Source organism: Lynx canadensis, chromosome D2 (genome assembly GCF_007474595.2).
Source record: "Lynx canadensis isolate LIC74 chromosome D2, mLynCan4.pri.v2, whole genome shotgun sequence".
In the NCBI taxonomy this organism is placed as follows: Eukaryota; Metazoa; Chordata; class Mammalia; order Carnivora; family Felidae; genus Lynx; species Lynx canadensis.
The window spans coordinates 37,499,373-37,524,405 of NC_044313.2; the positions used below are offsets into that span (position 1 = coordinate 37,499,373).

At 39.3% G+C, this 25,033-nt stretch overlaps 1 protein-coding gene across 3 annotated transcripts in view; it reads left to right on the forward strand.

The window, feature by feature from the left end:
- Window positions 1-20,401, forward strand: part of BMS1 (BMS1 ribosome biogenesis factor) — a 71,540-nt gene extending 51,139 nt beyond the window's left edge. For 2 of the 3 annotated variants that reach the window (XM_030334196.1, XM_030334195.1), the window contains 10 exons: window positions 9,417-9,490; window positions 10,626-10,799; window positions 13,334-13,522; window positions 13,617-13,797; window positions 14,004-14,062; window positions 14,838-14,960; window positions 15,897-16,044; window positions 16,387-16,562; window positions 18,884-19,045; window positions 19,564-20,401. In XM_030334196.1, coding sequence (XP_030190056.1) covers window positions 9,417-9,490; window positions 10,626-10,799; window positions 13,334-13,522; window positions 13,617-13,797; window positions 14,004-14,062; window positions 14,838-14,960; window positions 15,897-16,044; window positions 16,387-16,562; window positions 18,884-19,045; window positions 19,564-19,794 — 1,517 coding nt within the window. In that variant the 3' untranslated portion in view covers window positions 19,795-20,401. The remainder of the gene's footprint in view (window positions 1-9,416; window positions 9,491-10,625; window positions 10,800-13,333; window positions 13,523-13,616; window positions 13,798-14,003; window positions 14,063-14,837; window positions 14,961-15,896; window positions 16,045-16,386; window positions 16,563-18,883; window positions 19,046-19,563) is intronic. The other variant, XM_030334197.1, reaches the window with a different exon arrangement.
- The last annotated feature ends 4,632 nt before the right edge of the window (window positions 20,402-25,033 follow it).

Sequence of the window (25,033 nt, forward strand, 5' to 3'; positions counted from 1 at the left end):
TTGTAATTTTCAGCATCCTGATAATGAATATATTTTGATAAGTTTATACTTTAGTATTTCATTTTGATTGATTTTTGTGTGTTTATCTTATTTTGCTGAACTCACTTATTAGTTGTGAGAGGATTTTTGTTGTTGTAGATTGCTTGGGATTTTCTACATAGACAATTGTGTTATCTACAAATAGGGACAGTATCATTTGTTTCTTTTCAACCTGTGTGCCGTTTATTTTTATTTATTAATAATCATTTTGTTTGTTTATTTATTTATCATAGTAAGTGTACTCTTTAATCCCTCTCCCCCTAGTTACCTCACCTCTGGTAACTATCTGTTTGTTCTCTATCACTAAGAGTCTGTTTCTTGGTTTGTCTCTCTTTTCCTTTGCTTGTTTGTTTTGTTTCTTAAATTCCACATATGAGTGAAATCATATTTATCTTCCTCTGACTTACTTCATTTAGTATTGTACTCTCTAGATCCATCTATGTTGTTGCAGATGGCAAGATTTCATTCTTTTGACGGCTGAATAATATTCCATTGTGTGTGTGTGTGTGTGTGTGTGTGTATGTGTGTGTGTATGTGTGTGTGTGTGTGTATATATATATATATATATATATATATATATATACACATATACATATATCTTCTTTATCCATTTATCTGTCAGTGGACACTTGGGCTGCTTCTATAATTTGGCTATTGTAGATAACGCTGCAACAAACATGGGGTGCGTGTATCTTTTGAATTAGTGTTTCTATATTTTTTGGGTAAATACCAGCAGTGCAATTATAATTATATGTATATTAAATATATTTATATTTATTTTTAATTTTTTTATATGTAATGACTAGGATTAGTGCTAAGAGGAAATTCTGCCTTTTTCCCAATGGTTTTCACTGTTATGTATGATGTTAGTTTGTTTTTTCTCTAGATGCTCTTTATGTGTTCCATTTCTCTCTATTCCTGGTATACTGGGAGGTGCTTTTTTTTTTTTTTTAATTATGAATGGGTAGTAAATTTTTTCAAATGCCTTTCAGTGTCAGTTGATATGATCATATGAATTTTATTCATATATTAATTTTTTTCATGTATGAATTTTGATACAGTAAATTACATTGATTAATTTTTGAATTTTTTAAGATTATTTGCTTATTTTGAGAGGGAGAGAGAGAATCCCAAGCAGGCTGTACACTACCAGCACAGAGCCTGACTCAGGGCTCGAACTCACAAACCGGGATCATGACCAGAGCTAAAACCAAAAGTTGGACACTTAACTGACTGAGCCACCCAGGTGCCCCAGTTTTTGAATTTTGAACCAGCTTTGCATACTGGAATAAATCCCACTTGGTCATGATATATAATTCTTTTTTTTTTTTTTTAAGGTTTATTTATTTGTATTTATTTTTGAGAGAGAGAGAAAAAGGCACAAGCAGGGGAAGGGCAGAGAAAGAGGGAGATGCAGAACTCGAATCAGGCTCCAGGCTCTGAGTCCACATCAAGCCCGCCATGGGGCTCGAACCCACAAACCATGAGATCATGACGTGAACTGAAGTCAGACGCCTAACTAAGCCACCCAGGCATCCCAATATAAAATTCTTTGTATATGTTTTTGAACTTTATTTGATAGTATTTTTTTTTTTTAACGTTTATTTATTTTTGGGACAGAGAGAGACAGAGCATGAACAGGGGAGGGGCAGAGAGAGAGGGAGACACAGAATCGGAAGCAGGCTCCAGGCTCTGAGCCATCAGCCCAGAGCCTGACGCGGGGCTCGAACTCACGGACCGCGAGATCGTGACCTGGCTGAAGTCGGACGCTTAACCGACTGCGCCACCCAGGCGCCCCTATTTGATAGTATTTTGTGAAGGGATTTTGCATCTAAGTTTATGAAATACTGGTCTATAGTGTTGTTGGTTTTTTGTTTTGGGGGTTTTTTTTTTTTTTTTTTTTTTTGGTACCATCTTCATTTAGTTTGGGTATTGGAATAATACTGGCTTCATAAAATGAGTTGCAAAGTATTCCCAATTTTCTGTTTCCTGGGAGAGATTGTATAGAATTAGAATGTAATTTTTTTTTTTTATTTAAAAAAAAATTTTTTTTTTCAACGTTTATTTATTTTTGGGACAGAGAGAGACAGAGCATGAACGGGGGAGGGGCAGAGAGAGAGGGAGACACAGAATCGGAAACAGGCTCCAGGCTCTGAGCCATCAGCCCAGAGCCTGACGCGGGGCTTGAACTCCCGGACCGCGAGATCGTGACCTGGCTGAAGTCGGACGCTTGACCGACTGCGCCACCCAGGCGCCCCTAGAATGTAATTTTTTAAGTATTTGGTATAATCTGTAGTGAAAAGGTCAGGGCCTGGAGATTTCTTTCTTGGCAGTTGTAATGACAAATTTTATTTCATTAATAGTTATAGGATACTTTAAATAATTTAGTTTATTCCATCTTGTCCAAATTTTGCTATCTGGTTTTCAAGGAATTTCGAAGGCTTTGGGGAAGTGGAAGTTTCATTAAGTGCCTTCTCCAAGAAGCTAGCTTGGGTATTATGAGTGGGTAGTAATCCTAGTGTTCATCCAATAACCTTTCAATAGCTGCAGAATCTGTTGTGATAATCCCATTTTGTTCTGGTTTTTTTTGTTTGTTTGTTTTAAGTTTGTTTATTTATTTTGAGAGAGCAAGAGAGCAGGAGCAGGGGAGGGGCAGTGAGAGAGGGAGACAGAGAATCCCAAGCAGGTTCTTCATTGCCAGTGTGGAGCCCGACATGGGGCTTGAACTCACAAACTGTGAGATCATGACCTGAGCCGAAATTGCCAGTTGGATGTTTAGCTGACTGACTGAGCCACCCACATGCCCCCATTTCATTCTTGATACTGGTGATTTGTGTCCTCCTTTTTCTTTGTCAGTAACGTTTATTAATTTTGTTGATTTTTTTTTTCAAATTGTCAGCTTTTGGTTTCATATCTGTGTTCCAGTTTTTAATTTTGTTGGTTTCTGCTCATATCTTTATTATTTCTGTTCTTTGCTTGTGTTAGGTTATTTTGTACTTTTCAGTCTGCTTAGATTATTGGTGTAAGACCTTTTCTCATTTCTGCTGTGAGCATTTAGTGCTGTAAATTACTCTCTCAGCATTGCTTAATTGTTTTGCCCAAATTTTCTTATGTTGTATTTTCGTTTTCATGAATTTCCTTTGAGACTTCTCTTTGACTCGTGCATTATTTAGTGTGTTATTTAACTACAAAATGTTTAGAAATTTTCTTGTCTTTCTGTTACTGATTTTCAATTTAATTACATTATATTATAAGAACATCCCCTTACGATTTCAAATCTTTTACATTTGTTTAGATTCACTTTATTTTTTTTTTTAATTTTTTTTTTTTCAACGTTTATTTATTTTTGGGACGGAGAGAGACAGAGCATGAACGGGGGAGGGGCAGAGAGAGAGGGAGACACAGAATCGGAAACAGGCTCCAGGCTCCGAGCCATCAGCCCAGAGCCTGACGCGGGGCTCGAACTCACGGACCGCGAGATCGTGACCTGGCTGAAGTCGGACGCTTAACCGACTGCGCCACCCAGGCGCCCCTAGATTCACTTTATTACCCAGACCGTGCCCTGTGTTGGTAGATGTTCTGTGGGTACTTTAAAAATTGTTGGGTATAGTGTTCTATATATGTCAGATTCTGTTAGGTTGGTTGTATTAAGTTTTCTATATCTTTGGTGATTTTTTAAAAAAGGTTTATTTTTGAGAGAGAGGGAGAGAGAGTGAGTGTGGGAAGACCAGAGAGAGAGGAAGACAGAGGATCTGAAGTGGGCTCTGCACTGACAGCAGAGAGCCCGATGTGGGGCTCGAAGTCTCAAATCACAAGATCATGACCTGAGCCAAAGTCAGACACTCAATTGACTGAGCCACCCAGGTGCTCCATCTTTGGTGATTTTCTGACTAGTTTTATCAGTTGCTGAGAGGAGGATGTTGAAGTTTTCAAGTATAATTCTGGACTTACCTATCTCTTGCAGCTCTATCAATTTTTGCTTTTTAGATTTGAGGTTCTGTTTGATGCACACACATTTAGGATTATTATGTCTTTCTGGTAGATTGATCCTTTTATTGCTATGTATTATGGTCACCTCCTATTTACCCCATTGGTGAGGGAGAGATTCCCGCTCTAGGGTTATGGAGAAGGCCAAACACACAGCACCTGACAGTGGACAGATGTGATTGACAACAGTTTATCAGTCACATATGCTCACAGCCTGAGGGAAGAGAACACTGCATGCCACACAGGGATTGAACAACCAGGGGGCTTTGGGAGGCAGGCTTTGCACCTAAATAGCATAGGATGACGATTGGTTCCCTTGAGGTGATGTAATTAATGTGTCTGAATAAATTCGTGGGCTGGCAGAGAGGTGAAGTGAAATGTATTAGGTTGAGGAGTAGGTAGGGTGCAGGTGGTCCAACTGAAAAAGAACTAACAGGGTGGGGAGCCTTTCTTGTAGGGCAGGAACATGGCTGGCAGGCCTGCTCACAACTAAGTCTTTGAGACCCTGTGAAGCTCAAAGATGTCAAGGCAGCACATGAAATTTTAGGTCTTACAGTTCAGTTAAGTCCTTCTTTGGCCCTGATCCTCTTCTTTGCTCCGAAGTTTATTTTATGACATATTAATATAACCATTCTTGCTTTTTTTAAAAGGTGAGTTGCATGGTATATATTTCTCCATTATTTGCAGCTTACTTGGGTCATTAAATCTGAAAGGAATTTCTTGTAAATAGCATATATAATAGTTCTGTGTGTTTCTGTCGTCTCTGTATTTGTCTGTATTTTGATTAGTACATTATGCCACTTACATTTAAGGTACTTACTGATATGTAATTGCTTAAGTCTGATATTTTATTTTTTTTCTTGAGAGAGAGAGAGCATGCGAGTCTGGGAGAGGGGCAGAGGGAGAGAGAGAATTTCAAGCAGGCTCCACAGTGAGTGTGGAGCCTCTATATAGGGCTGGATCCCACAACCCTGGGATCACGGCCTGAGCCAAAATCAAGAGTCGGACGTTCAACTGACTATATACCACCCAGGTGCCCTGATTTTGTTGTTTGTTTACTCTGGCTTTAGCTTTTCTATTTTTTTCTGTTTTTCTTCTGTTTTCATTTTCTTCCCTCTATCTTGATATGTTTTCAGTGTTTTTGAGAGTATCTTTTTGTATAGTTTTTGTAGTGGTTGCTCATTGTAATATAGTAGCCTACTAGTGCCAACATTTTACCATTTTGGGTAATATATGGAAACCTTTTTTCCATTTAGGTCCCTTTATCTTTCCTACATTTAAATATTATTGGCTTGAATATTAATGTTATAATTTTTTTTCAATCATTGAATATGATTTTAAAAACTCATAAGAAGGCTAGTTTGTTTTATGTATCTTTATTTCTGTTGTTTGTTTTTTCTTTTTTTCCTGGTGGTCCCAGATTTCTCCTTTTATAATTTCCTGTTTAAGAACTTTCTTCAGCCATTTTTCAAGGGAGGTCTGCTAGTGACAAATTCCTGTAGTTCTCCATCTGAGAATGTCTTTTCCCCCTCTATTTCAGAAGGGTAGTTTCACTGGATGTAGAATTCATAGCAAAGCGTTCTTTTCTTCAGCACATAAAAAATATTGTACCACTTCCTCTGGCCTTCATGATTTCAGAGGAGAAAAGCACTGTCATTTTGATGGTGTGCCTCTACAGGTAATCTGTCATTTCTTTCTAGCTGCTCTCGAGATTTTATCTTTGCTTTCCATTTTCAGAAGTTTGGTATAGATGTCATTGGATTTACTCTGTTTGAAATTTTCTCAGCTTCTTGAATCTGTAAGTTTATGTCTTTTACCAAATTTGAGAAGCTTCAATCATTATTTCTTTCAACCCCAGTATCCTTGTGAGATCTCATAAGTGGTGGATCTTTTGTTTCCGTCCGACAAGTCTGTGAGGCTCTATTCATTTGTTTTTTGGTTATTTCCCTCTATGTTGTTCAGACTAGGTGAATTCTGTTGATCTAGCCTCAGGTTCTCTGGTTCTGTCCTCTGTCATCTCCACTCTTACTATTGATCCCATCTAGCAAGCTTTTAAATTTCTTTCATTGCATTTTTCAGTTCTATAATTTGTTTGGTTCTTCAGTTTCTTTGCTGAGATTTTCAGTTTTTGGGTTGTTGCCATAAGATTTGTAGTTGCTTGATGAAGCATTTTTGTAATGGCTTCTGTAAGATTTTAGATAGTTTCAACATCTGATTCATTTTAGTGTTGGTGTCAGTCAGTTAGTTGTCTTTTCACATTATACTTATAATTTTCCCAGTTTTGGGTATGACAAAGTGATTTTCTATTGTGTCCACATTTAGGTTATTACGTTAGGAGACACTTGGTCCTGTGTAATTTTTTTATTTTGGCAGGCAGTCATCCTGTTTGGGTTTAGTGTGCAGGTCCTGGTGTACTTTGTGGATGGTGGTTCTAATGACAATTTAATTTTAGAGCCTTTGTGGTGCTATTTTGATCTGCTTAGTTTATCTTATGCCATTGGTCTCTCTGCAGGTGCTGTTTGAGAGGACAGAGGAGCTTCCTCAGTCTGGGCCCCTGGTTTGGCTAGGTAGGGGAAGGTTGTCTTGGCTTGTGGGGCAAGTTTGCTTGCTGTAGGAGGATCTTTGCTGGTCCTGCCTGGGCACACGTTGTTTTTAGATGAGGGAGGAGAGTCTCAGGCGTGGCAGAATGTCCCTTTGCCAGTAGCCCTTGGCCACCTAGTATATCTTGGTGTGGAGGAAAGGATATTCAAGCTCTTCAGGGAAGGTGAACACTTCTCATCACTTATTGTCAGTGGGGCTCTCAAAGCACTTCTTTGCCAGTGCTGCCTTGTTTGTCCAGTGTTGCTGAGATCCAAATTTGTCTGGGGTAGGAAATGAGTCTATCTGGTCTACCTTCGGTTGCTAGCTTGGAGGTTGGGAAACAGTGGCTCTGAGTTGCCTTTCTGTGGGTGTAGTGAGCTACTGGTCATTATGTCATTCCTCTGGTCCTGGGGACCCTCGCCAGCTCTCTGTTTCTTTCTACCTTTCAGAGTACTTTGGTTTTCCTTAGGCTCTTGTGTTATTTCTGGAGTTGGTTATACTTAGTTGGGAGGAACAGAAGAAAATGTCTATACTATCTTTTCCAGACCAGAAATTCTTGGTGGTGTTTTGTTTTGTTTGCATTTTAATTCCAGTATGGTTAACATACAGTGTTATATTAGTTTCGGGTGTATAATGTAGTGATTCAACAATTCTGTATATTATTCAGTGCTCACCATGGTAAGTATGCACTTAATCTCCTTCACCCTTTTCACTTACCTCCCACTCACCTCCCCTCTGGTAACCATCTATTTGTTCTCTCTAGTTAAGAGTCTGGCTTTTGGTTTGTCTCTTTTTCCCCCTTTATTCATTTGTTTTGTTTCCTAAATTTCACACATGAGTGAAATCATATGGTATTTGCCTTTCTCTGACTTATTTCACTTAGCATTGTGCTCTCTAGATTCATTCATGTTGTTACATATGGCCATATTTCATTCTTTTTTATGGCTGGATAATATTCCGTTGTATATTTATACTACATCTTTATATACATCTATTGATAGGCACTTGGGCTGCTTCCATAACTTGGCTGTTGTAAATAATGCTACAATAAACAAAGGGATGCATATTCCTTTTGAATTAGTATTTTCATATTCTTTGGGTAAATACCCAGTAGTACGGTTACTGGATCATATGGTAGTTCTATTTTAAATTTTTTGAGGAACCTCCATGTTGTCTTTCTAGCTTGCATTCCCACCAACAGTGCAAGAGGTTCCTTTTTTTATACATCCTCACCAGCACTTGTTTCTTGTGTTGTTGATTTTAGCCATTCTGACAGGTGTAGGGTGATATTGTGGTTTTTGATTTGCATTTCCCTGATGATAAGTGATATTGAGCATCATTTCATGTGTCTTTTGGCCATCTGTTTGTCTTCTTTGTAGAAATGTGTATTCATATCTTCTGCCCACGTTTAATTGGATTATTTGTTTTCCTGGGTGTTGAGTTGTATAAGTTCTTTATATATTTTGGATACTAACCCTTTATTGGATATGTCATTTGCAAATATCTTCTCCCATTCCATAAGTGGTCTTCTTCTTGGTGGTGGTTTTTATTATAACTGGTGAAGGGAGAATTGACAGCTTCCTGATATTGTGTCATCTTTTTCAAATATATGGTAATCTATATTTGTTTAGTAGATAACATTAATAACACCTACTTAATTAGGTCATGTTGAAGAATGTCGTTAAGACATGTAAAACACTTAGAGTAGTGCCTGGTATATACAGCACTTGAAAGTGTTAGCTAATGTTATTCCATGTGTTCCTTGGTAGCATATTAACGCTTTTTTAAATTTTTAAAATAAAGTTCCAGCACATTTCTCTTTAGGCTCATTACTAAGTATTTTATCCTTTTTTTGCTTTTATTACAAATGGAATCTTCTCATCTATTGTATCTTCCTTGGCTCTTTGGTTCTTTGGCTCTTTTTTATATGAAAATGTTTTATCTAAATACTGCTTCCTGAAGGAGTTTCAGTATCTTTTTCTTTTAAGGATAGGACCCAGAGCTAAACTTAGGAGTTCCGAAAACAAAAGGATGAATGAATTAATGAGCTCTTCATGTGGTTTGGCACTGTTTTAGCTACCAGTCTTACTCTAAAGGCTGTATTTTATGTAATCTGAGACTTTTCCTAGATATGTCACTCATTGTGCTGTGTTGATCTTACTTTCAGACTCTTTTTCCCATGTGGGATTTATTAATCAAGCCATGTTTTTTTCATGTCACTTTTGGGTTACTGTTGGTCTTGGGGACTCACCTGCAGGGTAATCCACGCATCTCTGTGTGCATCTCTGCTACAGAGTGTTTATCATGTGTGTTAGGAAGATCGCTCTTGGTTAAGTGAGCTATTGAAGTAAAGTAAGGAAATGCGGGTGTCCATTTGCTTCATCTAAACGGGTGATGAAAGTGGTGCCTGGGTGGCTCAGTCGGTTAAGTGTCCGACTTCAGCTCAGTTCATGATCTCACAGTTCGTGAGTTTGAGCCCCATGTCAGGCTCTGTGCTGACAGCTTGGAGCCTGGAGCCTGCTTCAGATTCTGTGTCTCAGTCTCTCTCTGGCCCTTCCCTACTCAAGCTCTGTCTCTCTGTCTCTCTCTCAAAAATAAACATTAAAAAAAAATTTTAAACAGGTAATGAAATACTGATAATTTAACAAGAAAAAGAAGGCTATGTATGTATAGGATTCTCCTGGGGTGTGTAGCAATAAGAAGGGTAAAAATGAGGTTTGGGCTTCAGAGTGCACAGTGCATGTGGTAATGGTAGAGTGTCACATGCTGGCCCTATTCACAGAGGATTTATTTGGATGTTCTTTTCCCAGAAGAGCTCTATGGTGACTTTGAAGACCTGGAAACAGGGGATGTACACAAGGGAAAACCAGGCCCAGATACTCAGGTATGACTTTGCCGTGGCTGGCTGTGAATTATGGTCCTTGATCTGTGGTCATTATGTTCTGAGAGAGGCCCATATTAAGAAATGCACATCTTGGGGCGCCTGGGTGGCTCAGTGGGTTAAGTGTCCGACTTCAGCTCAGGTCACGATCTCGTGGTCCGTGAGTTCGAGCGCTGCATCGGGCTCTGGGCTGATGGCTCAGAGCCTGGAGCCTGCTTCCGGTTCTGGGTCTCCCTCTCTCTCTGCCCCTCCCCTGTTCATGCTCTGTCTCTCTCTGTCTCAAAAATAAATAAACGTTAAAAAAAAATTATCATTAAAAAGAAATGCACATCTTACTTACTATCTGTGTAGATTACAGAGTGGATGGATTCCTTCCTAAAAATATGGAGGTTGTGAATAGATCAAAGTTGTTAGTTATTCTTGATCTTTTGGGGGACACCTGCTACCTCTTGTTATCATTATAATTCTTCAGTCATAGAAGTTTATCTGCCAAGTCACTGTCTCTATCTCTACCATTCCTTTTGCCATCATTCTCTTCTTCTTAAATTTAAGTACCATTTAAAATAATTAAATCCCTATTCTCCCCAATATTTCTTTAGAACAATTTCTGGGGAGCATCTGGGTGGGAATACTTGTTATTTTTATTTATATTTGGCATTCCAGCCAGATGAAGGAGTGACAGTTTATTGTGCTGCAGATGCCTAAATGCCTCTTGTAGCAGTACATGTTTTTAGAGCCAAAGTCTGTGTTTTGTTTTGTTTTGTTTTTTTGTTTTTTTTTCATGATGATCACAACCAAGATTTTTGCAGCTCGGATAGAACTTTAAAAATCTGGGGCGCCTGAAGGGCTCAGTTGGTTAAGCATCTGACTCTTGATTTCAGCCAAGGTCATGATCTCATGGTTCATGCTGGCTATGTGCTGACTGTGGAGCCTGCTTGGGACCCACTCTCTCCCTCTGTCTCTGCCTCTCCTGCTTGTTCTCTCTCTCTCTCTCTCTCTCTCTCTCTCTCTCTGTCTCTCTCTCTCTCTCAAAAGAAATAAAATAAACATAAAAAAAAGAACTTTAAAAATCTGCTTTAATGTTTAAAGAAAAGATCTCCACAAACTTTTACAACTGTTTCTCTTATGGAAATTTAAGATTGAAGATGTAGAAGAAGTTAAGGAAGAAATTGACCCCAATGCAGAGGAAAGTGCTAAGAAAAAGCATTTGGATAAAAAGAGAAAATTGAAGGAGATGTTTGATGCAGAATATGATGAAGGAGAAAGCACATATTTTGATGATCTTAAAGGAGAAATGCATAAACAAGCACAGGTAAGAAAACTTGGTTCTTATCAGCTTCATTTCAAGGCTATAGTACAGTATTGTGAATATGTAATTTTGTTTAGGTCTCTACTCCCTGACCTGCTTCTGTGCCTCCTGTTTGGACTCTTGGGTCAAGCTGCAGATGAGTGTTTATTCATGTGATCATCTGATAGTTTCTTCAGTCAGAAATGGACCAGAAAGATACCAGTGTCTATTTTGTACCAAGCATTGAGGTAGCAAAAATGGCTAAGATAGGCTGCAACTGTTGAGGATCTCACAGTGTAATGATTTATTTATTTAAATACAAGCATTGCTGTAGCATTCTGATTACTGCTCCCTGGAGCCATAATTAAATAATTTGAATGGGCAGGTGATTCTTGCACATACCAGTCTTATGCATGTACCAATGCTCTCCAGGGAAGCTTTTCTAAATACTCACCTTGGGCAGAGTTCACAGGATATTTCAAGTGTCAGGTCAGATGTGGAGATAAAGGGAGCATGTAGAATGCTGAAAAGGAGATAATCTGGCCCTCCTACCTGCTATGCTAAACAGACTGAGCTGATGAACTCACTCTGAAGGACACACAAAGATGTGTGTGCAGGTGATGGTGAGTGTTTGAATTGCGCTTTGACAAGGGTGGGGGGTACCAAGAATGCCTTTAAGCTAGAATATACCCTAATACATCTTATACAGGTTAAATAATGTGATTTGTAAAAATGTGATCAGCAGGCTTTGCCCAACCTAGGCCTTCATCTATTCAAGTACCTCCTGGTTAGCCATTAATGTGTAGGTTCCAAGTCTGTACTGACCTTTGATAGAAGTAACTAAGACATGTAAAGGTAGTTCTGAAGTCTTTGCTTCAATTCATTTATTACTTAAAATCACCTAGAATCTTGTAGGCCATTGTAAAGGACTTTGAATTTTTTATGCTGAGTGAAATGGGGATCAATGGGGGTTTTGAACAGAGGAGAGATATGTGTGACCTGCTTACCTTTGAAAGCATTGCTGTGGCAAGAGTTCAGTAAGATTAAGGTGACTCACACTGTGGGGTGGGGCGGTGTGTGGCATGGAGGAAAAAGAGAGTCAAATTCTGGGTATACTTTTGAAAGGTGGATTAAAGGTAGATTGAGTGTGGGGTGTGTGAGAGGAAACAAGGATGACTTACTGGAAGTCGAGTTGTCAGTAAGATAGGAAAGCCTCTAGCTGGTGCAGGTTTGTCCAGGAAGGTGAAGTTTAGAGCTGTTTGGTTTGAGATCTGTCGCAGACAAGTGGAGCATCAAGTAGTCAGTGAGGAGCTCTGGAAAGAGGTTGGGGCCAGGGACTCAGATGTACAGCCCTCAGCATCTAGATGCTACTTAAAGCCATAAAATGGATGGGATGACCTGAGGAGTGAGCATGGAGACAGGAGAGAGGATGGGGACTGACAGTGGCTGCTCCATTGTAAGAGGCCAGCTAGAGAGGAGGAAGCAGCAGTGGGATTGAGCAGCACTCAGGAGATAGAAGACATCTAAGAGAACATGAGGTATGCTGGAAACCGCTGTGGAAAGAGGGATACATTATCTTAAATCCTGCTGATGTGTTAACTATGATGAAGACAGGATTGACAACTGGGTTGGGAATGTGGAGGCCTTACATGATTTTGGTAAGCATTGTTATGGAGTGTGGGTTAAAGACCAGTTTGGGGAGGATTCAAAAGAATGGGAGCAGAGGCCAGAGGCCATGACTATAGAAAAATTCTGGGCCATTTTACTTCAGAGAGAAGCAGAAAAATGGGGCAATAGTTGGAGAAAGAGTCAAAAGAAGGTGTTAAGACGGGAGAAATAACAGGCAAGACCTGTTGGAATAAAAGTGAATGATAGCTAGTACTGCAAGTGAAGTTTGGCATTGAATAGAGGCACAGATAAATAAGCTATAACGACTGCCCAGTAGAACTTTCTGTGATAATGGAAATGTATATCTGTGCTGTCTTGCATTGTAGCCATGAGCCACGTGTTGATACTGATCACTTGCAATGTGACTGTTGTGACCGGGGGACTGAATTTAAAATTTTTAATTTTAATTAATTTCAGTAATATAAGTTATAGATATAATGATAACAAGCTATAATAAAAGGCTGAATGGGGGTGTAAACCCTGGTAGAGGAGTTGACTGTGGAAGTTCTTTTAGAGTACTTAGATCCTGAGTGAATTAAGAAACAGCAGCTGAGAGTGAGAATGAGGGAAGAGATACTGGATATTCAAAGAAAGGAAAAGTGTGAAACAATTGTTTGCAGAGTAAGAAAAGAAAGAAGTTAAGAGTGTTCGCTGACCAGCATGAAGGGCTGCTTTCAGAGTTGTTTGCGTTTGCTGTGCTTGGAGTAGCAAAGAAGAAAACAAACCGTAAAGATAAGAGTGCATGTTATTTTTAATAGGGATAAAACGTAAATGATTCTGTCCATGTTCCTCTATTGAGAAATTGCTTGTCTTAAAAATGTTAACCTTACATTTATTAAGATAACAGCTATGTGTTTTTTTCATTGTTTCCCCCCGCCCCTCATATATAGCTTAATCGAGCAGAATTTGAAGATCAAGATGATGAAGCCAGAGTTCAATATGAGGGTTTTCGACCTGGGATGTATGTTCGAATTGAGATAGAAAATGTCCCCTGTGAATTTGTGCTTAACTTCGACCCCCATTACCCAATGATTTTGGGTGGTTTGGGCAATAGCGAAGGCAATGTCGGATATGTACAGGTAGGTACCCTTTGCTGCATGCTTGACATTTGGGGTTCTTTGGATGTACTTCCACCAATAATCTTATTGAAATTGAAATCTCTTCTCCCCTCAGATGCGTCTGAAGAAACATCGTTGGTATAAGAAAATCCTCAAGTCCCGAGATCCAATCATTTTCTCTGTGGGGTGGAGGAGGTTTCAGACCATTCCACTCTATTACATCGAAGACCACAATGGGAGACAGAGGCTTCTAAAGTACACTCCACAGCACATGCATTGTGGAGCAACTTTTTGGGGTAATACGCTACTAGAATAACCTGCTTGTAGATTGATTTAAACCGTTTACTTGTTATCGTTATAGTTTTGCTTTTCCCCATTAAATCTCAATTCATAAGATTTTTCTTTCTCTTTTTTTTGGATTGGAGTACATATTTAAAATAGAATCCAAAATTTGTGATTCACTGTATTTCTTTCTTTTTTTTTTTTTTCTATTTTCTTTAAGGTCCTATTACTCCACAGGGAACTGGGTTCTTGGCAGTACAGTCTGTTAGTGGCATAATGGTAAATATCTTGAATGTTTTATTTTCCAGATTATGTTTGAGGAATATATCTTAAATATGGAATATGTACATGAAACTTTAAGTTGCAAGTGACATGTTTTTAGTATTTATAGTAAGCTTCTCTTTGCTTTTAGTTTTCCTGTGTCTTTTTAAGTAAGGTGTGGGAATGGAGAAGGGAGAGGTAGAAGAATTATTATGGTACTGATAACATTTTATATTTGTATGCGTTTTTTGGACTTATTTTTCTAAAAATATTTAAGTGGTGCTCACCATGTACTAAGCATTGTACTCGGCTCTAGGGATATACCGGATGCCAGGTAGACATAAGACTACCCCTTGGTACTGCTTGTTTAGCAGAGTATGTTCACACAGTCTTCGTTTGATCAATCAGAGCAGGTTTTATCGGCCTAGTTTGACATAAAAATTGAACAATGAGCAGATGGAATCTGCCCTGGTGGTCTAAAATTTAATTTCTTAAACATTGTAACCAGATTTTCATATTGCTTTCCATTCTGAATCAGTCATTGTTGTGAAATTACGTGATTATGAAATCACCCTCTGGAGAATATTCAAGACATCATCATTAGTTTGGCTTATTACATGTATTATAGTTTCACATTGTTTTTGCTAAAATAATTGCTTTGCATGTTCACATATTCTTTCTTGTTCTTAGTTGATTGTAAGTGAAATGCACTATGGTAATTTATTGCATCATAGAATTGTAGTTTTTCTCCTTGATGTTACTCCTGTATTCAAATTTTGGGGGTTCTTCCCAGCCTGATTTCCGGATAGCTGCCACAGGAGTTGTCCTTGATCTGGATAAATCCATAAAAATTGTGAAGAAATTAAAGCTAACTGGTTTTCCATATAAAATTTTCAAGAATACATCATTCATTAAGGTTCGTATATCTGTATATTCACGTTTATGAATGTATATTTTGTGAAAGAAGGAATGAAATACTTCTAAAATACAGTCTGATGCATTCAGAAGAGTATTGAAATCTTTTATAAACTTGGTCTTTGATATTGGTTTACTTCTTTATATTGGTTTCTGTTACTTAAGTATGCTCAGAAAAGTTTAAGATCAAGTTAACAGAGATATTTACTAATTGAGGCTATTCCTTATTCCATGTGAGACTGTGACAGAGCTAATAGTGAAAATATATAATCTCATTCACTGGGTTTTGTTTCCTGTCCTTTTGTTTTGTGTTAAGAAAAGGGGAAAATCATAGGTTTGTTAAATAGCTCGGTAGAAAAATAGACCAAGTATTTTGTAAAATACTTGTTGGCCAGGGGTACAGAGAAATGGACGCTCTGTTCTGCAGTGTAACGTGGGAGGGTGGTTTGAGTGGCATTTATTGAAAATTTTATTAGTAGGGTGTTTCCATTAAAAATACAGTGTTAAGATCATAAAATATTCTTTATATAAAGTAATAATATCACCAGCATTTATCCAACACTCATTATTTCCTGAGCACGTGCACCTAAGTCATAGGATATGAGCTGCAGTCCAGCGCTGTGAGATGACAGCAGAGGCTATCTAGGGCTGTTCAGTCTAGTACATATCTTTTTGATCTTTTCTTCTACAGAGATATCAGTGATGAGCATGCTAATGAACCTACAGTAGAATCTTAATATTATTTTGGGGAAAATGAAATAGAGTTGTATTCCTTTTGACGTAGTAGTTCACTCGTAGTGGGGAAAATACATTTTGATTATTTTATCACCATTAAATGAGTTGTTTTTTTAACCAAGGATTTACTTATAAACTAGGAAGTAACATATCTGATTTTGTGTTATGTGGGTTTTTTTTTTTTTTTTTCTTATACCTGTAGGGAATGTTTAATTCTGCTTTGGAAGTGGCCAAATTTGAAGGTGCTGTGATTCGAACTGTCAGTGGCATAAGGGGACAGATCAAGAAAGCACTTCGGGCTCCAGAAGGAGCTTTCCGGGCCAGCTTTGAGGATAAGTTGTTGATGAGTGGTAAATATAATCGTGGTGTAATCATAACAGCATGTTACCGTTCGCTGTTGATTTCTAGCCAGTGTGGATTCAAGGCTGTAGTTTAGGTTTTAGAAAATTGGAATCAGCTCCAGCTCTCCCCAGTTGGAGCATCTTAGGCGGTGTACTAAGTCATGCTGTGTGTGGAGCCATGTGATTCAGACCCAGTAAGAGTTTTGTGATATTTAAAATTTTACTTGGTGAAGTCTCTCTTCAAATACCATGCAACTAACTAGAGAAGTTTGGGGTGAATGTTCATTTGTTTGACAGGATCGTTACGAATTTTCTTTTGAAAATGTTCAAGTAAATTACCTCTCTTTCCAGATATTGTCTTCATGAGGACTTGGTATCCCGTCTCCATTCCAGCCTTCTATAACCCAGTGACTTCTTTGTTGAAACCAGTTGGTGAGAAAGACACCTGGTCAGGAATGCGGACCACCGGTCAACTCCGGCTTGCCCATGGTGTCCGACTAAAGCCCAACAAGGATTCTTTGTATAAGGTATGGTCACACATGTGCTCTGTAGATGGGGGTCATCCAGATGCTTTGTACATAATGTTTTTGAATGTTTTGAATTTTCAAGTAGGAAATCTAATGTTAAATTTGAATGAACATGGTGTATATTCATAGAGTATTTTGGCAAGAATGCAGGAAAGTGGTAATAGTTTTCGTGGGTTGGAAAGGAGACAGACTTTTCACTGTATACTCTTTTGAACTGTTTTTTTTCCTGCCATATACATGTATTACTTTTAAAAACACTAATGTGCTAATTGTTATTGAAGCAATGTGGGTGGGTTTTTTTTGAAAGTTTTAATAAACTTTGTAGTGAAGTGTTAACATGCATACAGAAAACTACACAGATCATAAGCATACAGCTCATGAATTTTAACACACCCAAAATTGCTGTCACCTGGATCAAGCAATAGAATTACCAGCATAACAAAAGCCTCCCTTATGACTGCTAGTCAATACCCCCTCTCTACCTCAGAGATAGCCACTGTCTTGACTCCTGACAGGTAAATTATTTCTGCCTTTTTTTTGAGTTTTATAAAATACCGCATAAACTATTTTGCCTGTTTTCTTTCATTCGGTTTTATGAGACTCATTCGTGTTCTTTGTACAGCAGGCATTCATTTGTTACTGTCAAGTAGAATTGTATTGTGTGACAATGTCAGTTTTATCCATTGATGGACATTATTTCCAGTTTTGGGCCATTATAAATGCTACCCTGAATACTTACGTGTGACTTGTTTGATATACATATGCACACATTTCTTTTACATAGACCCCCCAGGTTAGGATTGCCAGGTATAGGGTATGCATGTGTTCAGCTTCACTGGATGATGCTTGTAGTATTCTGGAGTCATACCAGGTTAGATTCCCACCACCAATAGTTGCCAGTAATTGGCGTCATCACTATTTTTTTTTATTTTAAGTTCTCAGTGCCTGTCAAAATCCCATTTCATTTGGATTTTGGTCTTGGAGAACTTTTATTATTTTCTTCACACGTTAATGCATTTGAAAAGATTTATTTTAATGCTGGGTATTTAATTGTTTTGTAATAAGAGGGTAGTTCAGGATATCAGTCTGCCATTCTGCCAGAAACAGAAGTTTCCCAGTCATTACTTTTTTAATGAAATAGTTAATAATACAGTTTTGAATTACGTTATGTGAATTTCTGTTAAAATGTATTACAGGATGTGGTACCTGTTGTCTAGCTTATGATGCTTAGTCTTTTTTTCAGAATGTGACTTCTCCAAGTTCCTTCATTCTAAGCATTTTAGGTTCCTAAATAGAGGAATATTGAGTATTATCATGGATGATGTCTTTCATAGTAAATTTAAAGACGTGGCAGAAATATTCTCTATATAGTTGATGTTGGCCTTGGTAAAGACCTAGGGCACGACTTTCAACTTATTAGTATTTTTGAGGCAGCTAAGAATTTTGATCATCTCAATTTAAGCAGAGAAATTAGACTGCTGTAAAAATTGAATGCAGAGGGTGTTTGGCCTTTGTGTCTTTTTTTTTTTTTTTTTTAAGAAGAATTTTTTTTTTTTCATTTTTTTTTCCAACGTTTTTATTTATTTTTGGGACAGAGAGAGACAGAGCATGAACGGGGGAGGGGCAGAGAGAGAGGGAGACACAGAATCGGAAACAGGCTCCAGGCTCTGAGCCATCAGCCCAGAGCCTGACGCGGGGCTCGAACTCACGGACCGCGAGATCATGACCTGGCTGAAGTCGGACGCCCAACCGACTGCGCCACCCAGGCGCCCCTGCCTTTGTGTCATTTTAATCTCCTTTTTCTCAGCTGGCTTTCCATTAGAAACAGAATAAAGTTAAACTTTTTAATGGCAGTCAGGGATGGGGACACTTCAGCTGCTGCTGATTGGAGGAAGAACTATGACCTTAAATTCACAGAGGTTGACTGTGAAGATGAACAGCTAGATTATTCTTCTTCAGATACAAGAAACTACCTCAGTGTCCCCAAAATAAGGCGTGGGTTTTCCATTAAAAGAAACTTTGGATCTGTTCATCTGCTCTGTTGAGATTCCCATAGTTCATACCATAGACATGGACACAGTTGTTTTTTTGGAAGAACTATCAATATATTCTATGTATTTCTCTGTTTTGCAACAGAGAAGTATACATTCATTGAGGCAATCCATATTTGATAGACAATTGAATCCTCATTTCTGATGATCAGCAGACTCTGGTGTTACTGATCATATGGAAAAATCAATTCACTGAGAAGATTTTAGGCAAGTTTTAAATGCATATAGAGCATCATTCAAATACATCACTGTCTTTATTTTTCTTCTCAGCCAATCATGAGGCAAAAGAAACATTTTAATTCACTGCACATTCCAAAAGCCTTGCAGAAGGCCCTGCCATTTAAGAACAAGCCCAAGACCCAAGCAAAGGCAGGCAAGATACCAAAGGACAGGCGGAGACCAGCCGTCATACGGGAACCTCATGAAAGGAAGGTACTGTCGATAATGGCTTCCTGCATCTTGCATTTAGATGTGAAAATAGCACTTTCAAGTAGCACATGTGGTGCTTCTGCATTCTCATTTTTCATTGGGAAAGGGTAAGGGCCAGACTTATTCAAGGCACTAGCACCAAAATTGAGAGGAGAGGCCAGAGTCTATTTCCCTTTTGTTTAGTCATGCTGTGTCTTACACATTTTAATGGGGGAGTAACGGAAGCATCCAGCTGGCAAATCACTGTATCGTAGTTGTCCATAGTATCCAGAGTGATTAACAGAGGTGGTTTTGTGGTGAAAGCCGTTATTTAAGTATTTTGCTCTAGATACGCTCCTATTTCTGCTTCCATGCAAATTATGATGTCCTAGTTCAGGGTAAATTTTTCCTAGGTTAATGTTCATTTGGATCATGGATTGCTTCTAGTTTTGATACATCAGCTGAGGTGTTTAGGCCCCTGGAAACTTAGAAGGAAAGCATGCTGTAAGAGTATTCTGATGCTCATGTTTTGTCCTTGTCAGATCCTTGCACTGCTGGATGCTCTAAGTACGGTGCACAGTCAGAAGATGAAGAAGGCCAAGGAACAACGGCATTTGCACAATAAAGAACACTTCAAGGTGAAGCAGAAGGAGGAAGAAGAGAAACTGAAGCGACAGAAGGACCTCAGGAAGAAGCTCTTCCGAATTCAGGGTCAAAAAGAAAGGAGAAATCAGAAGTCCAGCCTGAAGGGGTCTGGGGAGCCATCAAAATGAGCTTTAAACAGATAGTCTTTGCATCTGCAGAAGTGGATGATTTCAAATAGTACAGTACCTGTAAATGACAGCAGGGCACTGGAGCCCAAGGAAGACCCCTTTGTTGGATATGTTGCCCAGACTGTGCCTTTGAGAAGAGAAATGGAGACTCAGCTGATAGGACGCCCATTCATTCTCAGAGCCTAGGTTGTGTCAAGATTTAAAGCAATATTATTTATGGTTTTGTAGATTCCTTCACATTCCTCTTACCTTAGTTTTCATTTTTTGTGCTACAAAAATATTACTAAAATACTTAATTTTGGCTTAATAGTTTTCATCAGGGATGAATGCTTGATGATTGTGGATAAATTGCTGATTCTGCCATCCTCACGATGCGTCCTCCAAAGGGGAAAAAATATTAACTTGAAAACTCAGCTTTCAAATGTTAGAAAGGAGTGTATGGTTCAGTGCACAGCTGTTTCCCAGAGGCCATGTGATGGGTAATAGCGCAACAGGCTGACCTGACTGCACATAGAAGAATCCAGCTGCTTCTATTAATTTATGTCACCATATATGGGGCTAGTTTTGATCTGTTAAAACAAATTAATAAAAAAATATTTTAAAATTTTCTCAGCTTTCATTTCTTACATGGTAAAAATTGATAGATACAACCCACTTGAAGAAAAACTCTTTGAAGTCCTTCAGTCATTTTTAAGAGTGTAATAAGGATCTGGAGATCCAAGCCCTAAACTACTCCCTTCTGAGGTGACCACCTGTGCTGCTCACTATGGTGTATCCAGAACCGAATGCTATTGGTGCCAGGCATCTTACAGGAGTACAATAAGTGCAGGGATGAATTAATTAAATTCCTGCTCTATCACTAAATGTGCTTCGATTTTTCCATAACTGCCAATACGCTGTGGCCTGGCAGCAAAGCATATAGGGGGACAGAAGGGGGGCTGCCGCCGAGCTTTCTGCCTCCTCCCTTTGCCTTGTGGAGCACACTTTACCTGCCCGAGACCCAAGGTGGCTTGCCAGTCTCAGGTGGGAGCACTTGAATGTGATAATGTGCCTTACAAACTAATTTCTGGCAAAGGTAACCGTGTAATGATATCCTGGTAGGGAACTTGTTACCTAGGTGGAGCTATTTTACCATCATCTTAAATTTCTTTTCCTTTCGGTGGGCTTCTGACGGAAGAGAGAACTGAAGACTGGCCTGGTGCACAAGGCTGGCTCAAATCAAGGATACCCATCCCAGCCCACGAGACCTTCTGCCCTCCACTGAGGGTAGGCAGTGAGAACCCCAGCCTGGAGGGCCATCCATGCCTGCTCTGGATGATGCCCTCTGCATCTGATAGAAATTTGATGCTACCACGTTGACTAATGCAAGGGAAAAGGAAACAGGTGAAACGAACTTTAGTATTCTTATTTTTAAGCCATTATATCTAACATTATAACATACAGCCTGTGTTTTTATATAATGAGATACTTGACATTTCTATTTTTTGTGGAGTCTTTGAAATTTCGTATGCACTTTACTTTTACAGTGCCTCTCAATTCAGATGCTAAATTTTGTGGAAATACTTGATCTGTATTTAGATTTCATTAAGTTTATAGTTTAAAGAACAAGATTCATACCCCCTCGTTGTTTTAAATATGACTACTGAACTTGGTACTGGTTTTTAAGTTGAAATTAATTAAAATTAAAACAAAATGTCCAGTTCTCAGCAGCAGTCATGCATTTCAGTTGCTTGATGGACTGCATGGCCAGTGGCTACGTTGAGGACAGTGTGGCTCTACAGTGTAGAAGGTCAGGAAAGGCTTCCTTAAAGGAAGCAGGTTAACTTGGCAAAAGGTAGGACTGGGAAGGGGAAGAGTGTGTCAGCCAATAGAAATGTACGTCCAAAGGCCTTGGGCACAACGCAGCTCGATAACCTGCAAGCCGCTGTGTTTGAAGCCAGGATGGACACAGGGTTGCAGGAAGCTGCAGGGGAAGATAGAGAAGGAAATGGAGAGACAGGCAACGAAGCTGCATTAAGTTACTGTCTTTATCCCAAGATACTGGAAAGCCCTTGGAGGATACTTAGTTGGGACAATATGGTCAGATTTGTATTTTTGAAAAATTCCCATTACTGCTGGGTAGAGACTAATTTGGAGGGAATCCAGGGATAAGTCTTGGAAGTAGGCTGAGGCAGGAAGGTGGTACAGAGATGGAGAAGTGGTAGATGCTAGAGCTTTAGGATGTAACACGGGAGGTATGTTGGATCTGAGAGTTGTGGGGAGCAAGGGGTTTTCAGGAGACCCCCCCTGATTCCTAGGTGTCTGGCTTACACTGAGGATTTTGCTGTCTGGGCTGCTGGGTAGTGAGGAACTTGGTTTTAGGAAATGGTACCTGTGGGACAGCATATAGATACGTCTGAAGAGGTAGTTAGGAATACTGTCTGAAGCTCAGGTTGACATCCTATCTGGGCTTAAAATGCATTGCTAAGAGACAGCAACACCTTCCTGGAAGTGGATGGAGTTACCTAGGGAGGAGTCAAAATTGAACACGGGTGGGTCTTAGTCCAGCATTCTTCCCATTAGGTCAATATTATCACATACCTCAAAATCACCAAGTCCAACCCGCATATGCAGAGCAGCCCAAGAAGCCCAAGGGATCCTGCTGCAGTTCACATGACTAGAGCTGAGCAGGTCCAGCCAAGCACAGCTGTGCATAGAAGCCAGACATGTAAGTGACATCAACAAATAGGACAGCCTGTCTTTTCTGTGGGCAGACTTGACCATCCCAGGAGCTGAGGTGGAGGAAGGGTCTGGGTAGTGGACTCCAGTGTCCACACCACTCACTGTGATGTGACTCTGCACAAGTTCATGAGTATCTCTGAGTATCTTCAGGTTCCTTGTCCGCAAGATAGAGATAATAAACCAATCGTGCAGTCTGTGAGGATTTAATGAGATTACATTCGAAGTGACTGCTACAGAACAGATTTTCAAAGTTAGATTTCCTGTCTGGTCCTGTTTTAAAGAGGTGTGTAGGTCTCTGTATTTTAGCATGTATATAGATTCATGTCACCAGTACCACAACTAAGATCCCAATCAGTCCTCTCTCTCCCAAGCACTAACTCATGCAATGTAGCCCTCCCAGCTCTCCTCCACCCCACCCTGCTACCTACTGACATATTTTTCCACACCATAGCTTTGTTTTGAGAATGTCATGTAAGTAGAAGCATGAGGTACGTAATCTCTTGTAATCGGTTACTTTTGCTGAGCATCGTACCTTTGAAATTCATCCCAATTCTTCTGTGTATTGTTGATGCTGTCCTTTTGATTATTGAATAGTATCCAACTGTACAGATGGGCCACAGCTGGTCATCCATTCACCAGTGGAAGGACAGTGTGGTTTTTCCCATTTTTTTTTTACAATTATGAATATAGCTGCTATAAACATTTGTGTGGAGGTTTTTGTGTGAACATAAGGTTTCATTACTGCAGCGTAAATACCTTGGAGTACGTCATATGGTCTAATGTAGCTGTCAGACTCTTCCAGAGTGGCTGTTCCATTTTTGCATTCACACCAGCAATTAAAGAGAGTTTTAGCACTCTGCCTGTTCATCATCACTTGGTATTGCCAGTGCTTTTTACATTAGCCATGCTACTGGGTACTGTGGAGAAAGAGGATCTCTTACTTGCCTTTCATATACAGTGACCTCTTTAGTGAACTTTAGGTTCAAGCCTTTGCCTGCTTTTTATTTGGATGTGTTTTTTTCTTAATGTTTTAATTTATTTTTAGAGCATGTGAGCCAGGGAAGGGCAGAAAGAAGGGGACAGAGGATCCAAAGCGGGCTCTGCACTGGCAGCAGTGAGCCTGATGCGGGGCCTGAACTCATGAACCGTGAGATCATGACCTGAGCCAAAGTCGGATGCTCAACCGACTGAGCCACGCAGGCACCCCTGGATTTTTTTTTAAATCTAATTATTTATTTTTTATAATTTACATCCAAGTTAGCACATGGTGCAACAATGATTTCAGGAGTAGATTCCTTAACGCCCCTTAGCCATTTAGCCCATCCCCCCTCCCACAACCCCTCCAGCAACCCGTTGTTTGTTCCCTATATTTATGAGACTCTTCTGTTTTGTCCCCCTCCCTGTTTTTATATTATTTTTCTTCTCTTCCCTTATGTTCATCTGTTTTGTATCTTAAAGTCCTCATATGAGTGAAATCATGTGATAATTGTCTTTCTTCAATTGACAAATTTCACTTAGTATACCCTCCAGTTCCATCCATGTAGTTGCAAATGGCAAGATTTCATTCTTTTTGATTGCCAAGTAATATTCCATTGTATATATATACCACATCTTCGTTATCCATTCATCCATCAATGCACATTTGGGCTCTTTCCATACTTTGGCTATTGTCGATAGTGCTGCTATAAACATGGGGGTGCATGTGTCCCTTCAAAACAGCACACCTGTATCCCTTGGATAAATACCTAGCAGTACAATTGCTGGGTCATAGGGTAGTTCTATTTTAATTTTTTGAGGAACTTCCATACTGTTTTCCAGAGTGGCTGCACCAGTTTGCATTCCCACCAGCAGTGCAAAAGAGATCCTCTTTCTCTGCATCCTCACCAACACCTGTTGTTGCCTCAGTTGTTAATGTTAGCCATTCTGATTGGTGTGAGGTAGTAGCTCATTGTGGTTTTGATTCATATTTTGAGTGATGTTGAGCATTTTTTCATGTGTCGGTTGGCCATCTGGATGTCTTCTTTGGAGAAGTGTCAATTCATGGCTTTTGCCCATTTCTTCACTGGATTATTTGTTTTTTGGGTATCAAGTTTGATAAGCTCTCTACAGATTTTGGATACTAACCCTTTATCTGATATGTCATTTGCAAATATCTTTTCCCATTCCATCAGTTGCCTTTTAGTTTTGCTGATTGTTTCCTTCACTGTGCAGAAGCTTTTTATTTTGATGAGGTCCCAATAGTTCATTTTTACTTTCGTTTCCCTTATCTCCAGAGACATGTTGAGTAAGAAGTTGCTGCAGACAAGATCAAAGAGGTTTTTGCCTGCTTTCTCCTCAAGGATTTTGATGGCTTCCTGTCTTACATTGAGGTCTTTCATCCATTTTGAGTTTATTTTTGTGTATGGTGTAAGAAAGTGATCCAGGTTCATTTTTCTGCATGTCGCTGTCCAGTTTTCCCCAACATCATTTGCTGAAGAGACTGTCTTTATTCCATTGGATATTCTTTCCTGCTTTATCA